Source organism: Mustelus asterias, chromosome 18, assembly GCF_964213995.1.
Source record: "Mustelus asterias chromosome 18, sMusAst1.hap1.1, whole genome shotgun sequence".
Classification (NCBI taxonomy): domain Eukaryota; kingdom Metazoa; phylum Chordata; class Chondrichthyes; order Carcharhiniformes; family Triakidae; genus Mustelus; species Mustelus asterias.
In genome coordinates this window covers 53,466,850-53,477,406 of record NC_135818.1, presented here as the reverse complement: position 1 = coordinate 53,477,406, position 10,557 = coordinate 53,466,850, and the positions used below count along the sequence as shown (strand labels likewise).

General features: G+C 42.6%; 1 protein-coding gene and 1 non-coding gene across 5 annotated transcripts in view; both read right to left on the bottom strand.

Annotated features, from left to right (window-relative positions):
* Positions 1 to 2,162: 2,162 nt before the first annotated feature.
* Positions 2,163 to 10,557, bottom strand: part of nin (ninein (GSK3B interacting protein)) — a 163,315-nt gene continuing 154,920 nt past the window's right edge. For 2 of the 4 annotated variants that reach the window (XM_078233946.1, XM_078233947.1), the window contains exons 28-29: positions 6,847 to 6,960; positions 2,243 to 3,497 (exon numbers count right to left, since the gene is read on the bottom strand). In XM_078233946.1, the coding sequence (XP_078090072.1) occupies positions 3,285 to 3,497; positions 6,847 to 6,960 (327 nt within the window). In that variant the 3' untranslated portion in view covers positions 2,243 to 3,284. Of the gene's footprint in view, positions 3,498 to 6,846; positions 6,961 to 8,453; positions 9,184 to 10,557 lie in introns of those variants that run through there. The other 2 variants (XM_078233948.1, XM_078233949.1) reach the window with 2 other exon arrangements.
* Positions 2,852 to 3,040, bottom strand: LOC144507433 (U2 spliceosomal RNA). Its single transcript, XR_013500107.1, has one exon. It is a non-coding gene; the product is annotated as a U2 spliceosomal RNA (small nuclear RNA).

The window sequence follows — 10,557 nt, the reverse complement described above, 5'->3', positions numbered from 1 at the left end:
AAGGGATGATCTAAGAACCGATAATTTAAGGTAGAGAAAAATTACAAACAATCAAAGAGTAAGATGGTGCTAAACACGATGCCCCAATCTCAAATGAATGTTAAAGTACTCTCCATGCCTCCAATTGTTGGTATCCTCCCCCCCCCCCCCACCCACCCACATCAGGCCCTCCCTCTAATCATCGGCATTGTCCTCCTTCCCTCCCCCCTCCATGTGAACTCCCACTTGCTGTAAGCCCCGAATCTGGCACTACTAGCTTGCCACTGCCAGGCGTCACTGCCTTGCCATGTCCCCGACCTCCCAGGGGCTACAGTGGCGAGCTCCTGGTGTGGTCATTACGTCTGATCTCTGTTTTGGAGACCAGTAGTGTGGGAACATATGACCTTCCTGGAAGGCACGGCATTAAGCTTGTTTTGAATATTTAAATATATTTAGGTGAATGGTCAGGTTCCCAGCATCGCTGGCCAGGAACCGGATGACATCGCCAGGTGTGGAAGATCTCATTCTAAGATATCTGTGACACGAATCCCATTACACCCCCCTTGTGCCATAGTGCCTGTGTCGAAAGGCCGGAGCATTGCCCCCAAAATCTAACGTTTTATTCACAAGGCAGAATACAATTGATAACCTTATGAAATATTGTTTGAAATACCAAGGGAGCGATTCTCCCATCCCGACCCGCTAATTTTTTGACGGGTTGGGCCGGGAGAATCACGTGTGCACCGATTTGCGGGATTCGCGCATGCATTCCCGGCGTGCGTGCGTGCATCTCCCAGCGACGGATATCCAGTGCAGTCATGACCACACTGGAAACCGGCGGGAACAGCAGGTAAGTGATTTTAATCTTATTTGAATGTTATTTAAATGTCATTATTGGGCCCGGGACTGAATTCTCCGGGTCCAATAGCCTCTCCCACCCCGCCAGTACAATTTCACTCTGGGGGGGATTTAGAGTAGCTCCCCACTTTCGGAGAACTAGCATGCGACCCCACGGGAGTGAAGGGGGACAGTCGTGGCCCCCAAGGGGTCGGGCGGCAGGGGGTGGTGCCCCTGGGCATATTGCCTATGCCTAGGGGACCTTGGTACTGCCCACCAGGCATCGCCAAGAGGTGGGGCATAGAGGCGATTGGGGGGGGGGGGGGAATTCTCAGTCTGCATGGGGGATTGGTCGGGACTGGAAGGAGGCCAGCAATTGTGGCAGACTGGGTGGAGGGGGTTCTCCCTCCTGTGGGGGGGGCGGGGGAATCATCACTAGTGGGGGGAGAAGGGCTGGCCCAGGAATGCTCATGGGTGCTGCAATAGGGCAGTGAGGGGAGGGGATGGAGGTGCAGCCCTGCGGGGATCCCGGGCTGGCCAGCGATCGAGCTGGTCAGCAAACTGCAGGCTGACAGTTTGGGCCACCGCGCATGCACAGAGTTCCGGAACTGTCAGACTCCAGCGTGAATAGGCCCCCCCGGAGTTTTTATTGATCTTCAAGATTGTGACCTCTGCAGAGTGTGGGAGACTGGAGTATGAACTCCCACTGAAAAAAACAATCGTGATTTACACCAGTTTTCCCGCGAAAGCAGCACTTTGAACCTTTTTGGGAGAACCGCCCCCTAAATATTTAATTGCATTGATAGGCAGCAAGAGAAGTAGTTTCAAAGTTCTGCATTCCAGAGATCCTGCCTATGTGTTCCTCTACATTACTAAAGGAAGAACGGTACAGAACAAAAGGGAAAAATAAATAGTGCGGAACCTATTTGAAATTCCAGCTTCATGTCAACATCTGTGAAAACCCTGTTGAAGGAAGCAGTAAAAGATGATTTTGTGTTGTCTTCATTCAGGTTTTGCTTATCCCACCTTACTCAACAGGGTTAAACACTTACCAGTGAAACTAAGTGGGAAAATTGGTTCATCACTATCATTTTCATTTTTCGGAGTTTAAATAAATGTATAAGTTTTTAAACACTGGCTGTGTACACCCCCCCCATGTTATTCCTGAAATAAATACAAAATTGATCGAAAAAGAAAAGTTCTATCCACCTTCAAGTTTGGTTTTCATGCAATTAAAAAGGTTTGATTTTCTATAAATTGTAACCAATGTTAATTTTATGGGGAGAACCATTGCTTTAAATAGCAAGTCCTACATATTACGGATTTCTTCTTCAGAGGAGCTACATGGATGAAAATGTATATTTATAGCTTGTAAACACCATATACAAACGACTTGTATTGTTACATTAATTTGAAGTTTTGTTTTCTAATACAAATAATGTTTATTTAGTACAAAATTAAATATTAGGCAGCATGATACTCCTTAAAATTCTGCATATTAATGGATTTTCCAGGAGTTTGAAACACATTGATTTGATTAGATTGTTCTGCATAGTCTAACCTTAAATAACAGTATTTACATTTATTTCTCAAACACATGACTGATTCACATTTACATTCTGGCATACAAACTGTACACGTTATACACAGTACAATCTTTCTTTACATTTAAATTATCAGCATTCATACTTTGGATAATACAGAAGCCAAAATTGGTCTTATTTACAAATACACTTAATATTTTTCAACACCAGCACAACAGTTTCTTTCCTGTGGCTTTTCTCCCAGTTACGGTATTCTTTGGTCTAGGATGTTTAAAAACTAAGCAAACCAAATATCCCACTTATAAACAGCAGTTCTTTTTTTAAAAAAACGCCCCATGATCTCAAAAAAGTAATTAGCAGTTCATATTTTTTTTATACTTTTCCAATTCAATCAAATCAAGTCCAATTCAGAGTCTCAAGTTGAGACATTTCCAATCCAAGCTGACAAGACAGGGCCTCCACTCCTGTCTTGGGCCTGATCTACATGAGCCAAGCTGATTGGAGTAGGTGCAGACTCACCTCCTCCAAGGCTTGATCTCATTTGCATCTTAGCCAAAAGACCGAGATACCGCTTTTAAAAATTGCTTCAAATGAAGCTTAAATGTAACCTAATGACCTCAACCAAGCGCAGCATCCTATCCATACTACACTTGATCTTAGCCAAAAGGCCGAGAAGCGAATTAGCAGTTCATATCTCATTACTGAATGTGTAATTTGGAGCAATGATGTGCAGTTTTCGGGCAGTATTATGTAATTCATGCGCAGCGCCACCTTTTAGGTTTTCCTTTCTGAAATCCACAAAATGCTGGAGTCCAGGAAAAACTAAGCAGTTGTTAAAAGAAATATTCAGTCTTTAAAGTGCACTAGTGTTTCAAGTGTTTTGCTTCTTTGCACTGCACCTTGCGATTTTATTGATAGAATCCATCAGGATGAATAATGAGTTGAGGCCCCAGACAATGGTGGTGCTGATAGGTCCTTGAGAATTTTATTAAGGCCTACAATGTTTTCTTCAAGCAAGTAGTTTTTCTTCTCTGTTGTCTTCTGTCTCTGTTCAGACATTTCAAGAGCCTTGTGGAGTTGAGCATTTTCAACATACAAGTCCTTGACTTTTTCATCTGCTTTAGCATTCTTTGACAACTGGGAATGAATAGTAAATAAAGTTATAAAAGCCATTCCATTATTTTGTTGTTTGCTTAAAGAGATGTACATTGGAAAGTCGGTGAAGTCTTGTAGAGTTTTCTTGTTTCATCTGTGAAATTTTTCTTGATTTGATTAAATCAGTTATATGACTACTTTAGCCTAATTTTATTGTTTCCCTATGCTATGGACCCAATTTAATGGGGACCATAGTCCCTGCACCTCCCCCCACACACCGCCCCCCCCTCCCCACCACCCTCCCCACCCCCACCCCCACCCCCCACCCCCCCTCCCCACCCCCCCCCCCCCCCCCCCCCTCCCCACTCCACCCAACCCCGGCTAAAAAGTCAAGGGAGTAGTCCATCCACAACACCAATGGTTGCTGGGCAGGGATTAAATGGCCAAGTGGACATTGACTGAATTGAGATGGGATGTCCACCATTCAGAAACAGGAGGTCATGCCTTAGAGAGCTGCGGTTCTTCCTGGGGTGGAGATGCCGGCGTTGGACTGGGGTAAACACAGTAAGAAGTTTAACAACACCAGGTTAAAGTCCAACAGGTTTATTTGGTAGCAAAAGCCACACAAGCTTTCGAAGCTCTAAGCCCCTTCTTCAGGTGAGTGGGAATTCTGTTCACAAACAGAGTTTATAAAGACACAGACTCAATTTACATGAATAATGGTTGGAATGCGAATACTTACAACTAATCAAGTCTTTAAGAAACAAAACAATGGGAGTGGTGAGAGCATCAAGACAGGCTAAAAAGATGTGTATTGTCTCCAGACAAGACAGCCAGTGAAACTCTGCAGGTCCACGCAACTGTGGGCGTTACAAATAGTGTGACATGAACCCAATATCCCGGTTGAGGCCGTCCGCGTGTGTGCGGAACTTGGCTATCAGTTTCTGCTCAGCGACTCTGCGCTGTCGTGTGTCGCGAAGGCCGCCTTGGAGAACGCTTACCCGAATATCAGAGGCCGAATGCCCGTGACCGCTGAAGTGCTCCCCAACAGGAAGAGAACAGTCTTGCCTGGTGATTGTCGAGCGGTGTTCATTCATCCGTTGTCACAGCGTCTGCATAGTTTCCCCAATGTACCATGCCTCGGGACATCCTTTCTTGCAGCGTATCAGGTAGACAACGTTGGCCGAGTTGCAAGAGTATGTACCGTGTACCTGGTGGATGGTGTTCTCACGTGAGATGATGGCATCTGTGTCGATGATCCGGCACGTCTTGCAGAGGTTGCTGTGGCAGGGTTGTGTGGTGTCTTGGTCACTGTTCTCCTGAAGGCTGGGTAGTTTGCTGCGGACAATGGTCTGTTTGAGGTTGTGCGGTTGTTTGAAGGCAAGAAGTGGGGGTGTGGGGATGGCCTTGGCGAGATGTTCGTCTTCATCAATGACATGTTGAAGGCTCCGGAGGAGATGCCGTAGCTTCTCCGCTCCGGGGAAGTACTGGACAACGAAGGGTACTCTGTCCACTGTGTCCCGTGTTTGTCTTCTGAGGAGGTCGGTGCGGTTTTTCGCTGTGGCGCGTTGGAACTGTTGATCAATGAGTCTAGCGCCATATCCTGTTCTTATGAGGGCACCTTTCAGCGTCTGGAGGTGTCTGTTGCGATCCTCCTCATCTGAGCAGATCCTGTGTATACGGAGGGCTTGTCCATAGGGGATGGCTTCTTTAACGTGTTTAGGGTGGAAGCTGGAGAAGTGGAGCATCGTGAGGTTATCCGTGGGCTTGCGGTACAGTGAGGTGCTGAGGTGACCGTCCTTAATGGAGATGCGCGTGTCCAAGAATGCAACCAATTCCGGAGAGTAGTCTATGGTGAGCCTGATGGTGGGATGGAACTTGTTGATGTCATCATAGAGTTGTTTCAGTGATTGTTCACCATGAGTCCAAAGGAAGAAAATGTCATCGATGTATCTAGTGTATAGCATCGGTTGAAGGTCCCGTGCGGTGAAGAAGTCTTGTTCGAACTTGTGCATGAAGATGTTGGCATATTGAGGTGCAAATTTGGTCCCCATGGCTGTTCCGTGTGTCTGGATGAAGAACTGGTTGTTGAAGGTGAAGATATTGTGGTCCAGGATGAAGCGGATGAGATGTAAAGTTGCATCTGGAAACTGGCAGTCTTGTCTGGAGACAATACACATCTTTTTAGCCTGTCTTGATGCTCTCACCACTCCCATTGTTTTGTTTCTTAAAGACTTGATTAGTTGTAAGTATTCGCATTCCAACCATTATTCATGTAAATTGAGTCTGTGTCTTTATAAACTCTGTTTGTGAACAGAATTCCCACTCACCTGAAGAAGGGGCTTAGAGCTTCGAAAGCTTGTGTGGCTTTTGCTACCAAATAAACCTGTTGGACTTTAACCTGGTGTTGTTAAACTTCTTACTGTGTTCTTCCTGGGGCCAAGCTCAGTGAATGGAGTGAGGAGGATGCAGGGCCAAGATAGGATGGTCATGGGGTGGGGGGGGGGAAAGAGGTACTTGGGGGTTATACAGCTGGGGAAGGGCCCTCTGATGGGTTTGAGACACAAGCGTCGCTGGCTGGCTAGCATTTATTGCCCATACTTAGTTGCCCTTGACAAGGTGGTGGTGAGCTGCTTTCTTGAATTACTGCAGTCCACATGCTGTGAGTTGACCCACATTACTGTTAGGGAGGGAATTCCAGGATTTTGACCCAGCAACTGCGAAGGAATGACGATATATTTCCAAGTCAGGATGGTGAGTGGCTTGGAGGGGAACTTGCAGGGAGTGGTGTTCCAATGTATTTGTTGCCCTTGTCCTTCTAGATGGAAGTGGTCGTGGGTTTGGAAGGTGCTGTTTAAGGATTTTGATGAATTGCTGTAGTGCATCTTGTAGATAGTACACACTGCTGCTACTGAGCGTCAGTGGTGGAGGGAGTGGATGTTTGTGGATGTGGTGCTAATCATGCAGGCTGCTTTGTCCTGGATGGTGTCAAGCCTCTTGAGTGTTGTTGGAGCTGCCCCCATCTAGGCAAGTGGGGAGTATTCCATCACACCCGTGACTTGTACCTGGTAGATGGTGGACAGGTTTTGGGGAGTCAGGAGGCGAACAGGCTCTGGGGAGTCAGGAGGCGAGTTACTCACCACAGTATTCCTGGACTCTGACCTGCTCTTGTAGCCACTGTGTTTATGCATCAAGTCCAGTTGAGTTTCTGGTCAATGTTAACCCCAAAGATGTTGACAGTGGGGGATTCAATGATTGGACAGTGATTTTTTAAAAAATGACTGGAGATCTATCACATTTTCTTTAAATATTATTAAGATTTGAGATAAGATTAAGATACATCTAAGCACATTCATTACAGCAACAAACCTAATGATCATGCACAACTTACTTGTTCTTTCTGTTGCATGGCTTTGTCTTGAAGAAGTAGCTTCATGTTCCTCAACTTATTTTCAACATCTTGCATCCTTTCTTCCATCTTTTTTAACAGTCGTTCATATGACTCCTAGAAGAAAAATATTAAATACATTGTATGATGATCAAAAATGAGGTGAAAACCATAACCATGAATTTACTTCTAATTATAGAAAAAAAAATGAATGCAACATTCTAATCATGTGAAAAAATCCTCAAAACATATTTGAGTGCAAAAATTTCTAAAGCTACTCGATAAAATATTTAATTAAGTGGAATTTCACAGAAAATACAAAAATCTACAACTGGTTTATATAATTTCGGTTTATTTATATCACTTTAGTCAACTGAATTTCAGTAGACATCTATTTAATATTTTTACTACTTGTTAGACAATTATTTAAAAACATGTTTGAACTTCATGAACAACACAATGAAGAGAAAGCAATATGCCTTCAGTGACTGTGTATTTTGTGAAAAGATATTACTGAATGAATGATATTTGGAGTGAGAGGAAGCTTGGTCAGTTAATGTTACAAACGGCAGGACAGCCAGTAAGGTCAACAACATTTTAGAATTGCTTGAACAGTCAATCAAAAGAAAGTTCTGAGTTCAAATTAATTAAGCGGCATGGTGGTACGGTGGTTAGCACTGCTGCCTCACAGCGCCAGGGACCCGGGTTCAATTCCGGCCTTGGGTCACTGTCTGTACGGAGTCTGCACATTCTCCCGGTGTCTGCATGTGTTTCTTCCGGGTGCTCCGGTTTTCTCCCACAGTCCAAAGATGTGCAGGTTAGATGGATTAGTCATGCTAATTGCCCCTTAATGTCCAAAGACATGTGTGGACATATTCTTCCACCTTCTTCCATTGGGGAAAAAAATACATAAGTTTGAGATCAAGTACCACCCGATTCAAGAATAGCTTCTTCTTTGCTGCCATCAGACTTTTGAATGGACCTACCATATATTAAGCTGATCTTTCTCTACACCCTACCTATGATTGTAACACTTTATTCTGCACTCTCTCCTGTCTTTCTCCCCTATGTACTCTATAAATGGTATGTTTTGTTTGTATAGCGCGCAAGAATCAATGCTTTTCACTGTATCTCAATACATGTAACAATAATAAATCAAATCAAGATGTGGCTTGGGGGGGAAGCTTTGGTAAATGCATAGGGTTTCGGGGATATGGCGAGGGTTGGGCCGGGTAATATGATTTTGTTGGTGAGTTGGTGCAGACTCAATTGGCCGAATGGCCTCCTTCTGCACTGTTGGGGTTTTATGATTCTATGAAGGTGTAAATAATATAAAGATTTATGAAATTTAAGAAAAAAAATAAACACCTGAAGCTACTCTGACCAAGAAAGAGGATAATGACGCCATCACCACAGCAGTAGAAATAAATTTACTGTGGTTAAGTGTCTACAATAGTCGAGACAAAGACAATGTTGAATTGGGAAATTTGAACCAATGAAAAACTGCATACAATGTTTAATTTCAAATGATTTGCATTGTCTTATTAAATTTAGTATTTTCCACGAACTATAAAGCAAATACTAAGTTATATAAAAAACAGACACAAATTAAAATCACAGATTTATTGCAAAAATAAAAAATGTATAACAAAGGGGAGGTATCCATATCAATCAGGACACTAAATTACTAGAAAGAAAAGTATTTTTAATTTAGACAGAAGATGCAAAAAAGTGTAAGAAACAGATTTATTGGTACTAAGCATAAAGCAACTGAGTAGGTACAGAAAGGAAAATATTTGCAAAATAAGAGACTAACATATATGCATCAATTTTCTCAGAGGTAATAAAAAAAAATCAGGACTATTAACATTCTCCAAGCTGCAGGAAACTTCTGACATCGTCCATTATAACTCATAGCCTGTAACTTAAGGCTGCAATTAAGAGTAGGAAGATTATACCAGAAGACATGAAATAAAACAAATTCATTTGATGTGGAAGTTTGAAACTTAAATACATAATTGACAATTGTGATGGATATCTACAACACTAGAAAAATTAAATATTTTAAATAAAATTCAACAAATATGTTACGCTTGGCACTTTTGTAATAATAGGTCTTCTTAAAAAAAAATCACATTTCTACATCAAATACTTAATAAATAAGAATAATTTATAACACCATATATTTTTATCCAAAACATAAGGAAGTGTAAATATTCTTTTTTTTTCTGAGAAGAATTTCTACTTATGATAAAAAGCTGTTTACAACGAAAGCCTTCACAAGTGCCCAATCCGCCTGTAGGTATCAGCATGCACTGCTCTCTGCTCCGGTGGTAGGGCCTACAGAAAGAATGTAAGTGGTACACTTCACCCTGTATTATGTAAGAATTGCCTCAATATCCCACATTACTCATAGTTACGCATCACCATGACAAAAGCATTACAGACAAAACAAATTAAAAACAATTTGCTATCATGGTAAAGTCATCTGGACCAAAAGTGGCAATATAACCAGAAAATCATATTGTTTTATTCTGGTAAGAACATGTTCTTCATGTATGGGAATGAATGTAATACTGCAAGATAATCACACTGTGACCCAATCGTTTCCACACCCAATGTCCACATATTTATCTGTATTTGCAGCAAGGGATCACTACACGTGGGTCAAGAAGGGGAAATCCTGGCTAATTCTCCTTCCTTAAGCCAGGGCACCAAAGCCAACTTCACCATCACCCTGCCTGTGAACAGTTAAAGCAGATAGATTGAAGGCCAAAGTGGGACCTTTCTGATCTGTCTGGCTCAGTTATTCACAATCTTAATCGGTTAAATCACTGAAGGAGCTCACAAATGTAATTTTAATCATCATATCGTAGCAATCAGATGCAAACATTCATTCAGAATAACCTTTGTTCTCAGAATCCACCAACTCTCTTTGTCCAATGGAAGAGAAATAGTTCTCTTCACACACAATGTTATACGGCTGCTGCATTTCATGTTTTTTGGGGGCTCTTTGAAAGGTTTGTACCAACATACCCTCTTTTTCTGTTTCTTCCCCCCTGCCGCCTGGTTTCCTTGGACCATATTCCAACAGTCTGACCCTCTTTGGTATCCTTTACAAAAGGCGTTCTCTGGTGGTATGTTCATGAATACAGTTTAGAGATAACTGTTTTGCTCCTACCCAATTAAGAAGCCTATTTCACCTATCACTTCTTCACATCATCATGGTCAAGATGAAAACTTAATATTTGTCGGTAATTCGCAGCATGCTATATTGAAGACAACCCTTTTCCAAATGGGGAATATCTTGAAGAATAATTAAGAAATTACCCTGCCGATTACTGCTTTGAAGTTTGGTTTTCCCTCTCACCAACATAGGCTTTCTCAGCAGTGCTACCTCTGCTGACCCTGTTGGCAGACCAACTGGTGCTTTTTTTGGGCTTTTTGAAAGGTTTGTACCAACATACCCTTTTTTACTGTTGTGCACTGCTGATACGTTTGTATTCAGGTCCTTTGAATATTTTGCATGGCCACACACACACGTGGTGAATGAAAGGAGCCGACTTTTGTCTGTGACCTACTTAGGACCTGAGATTGCTGCGCAGCTTAGAGTGAACTTTGGTACAAACATCTTTCCATTATCCCAACAGTTGACCTACCAGTGAAAAGTGCATTTAAACAGGCAGGTTCTATTTTGGTTTTACTGTCACGGTC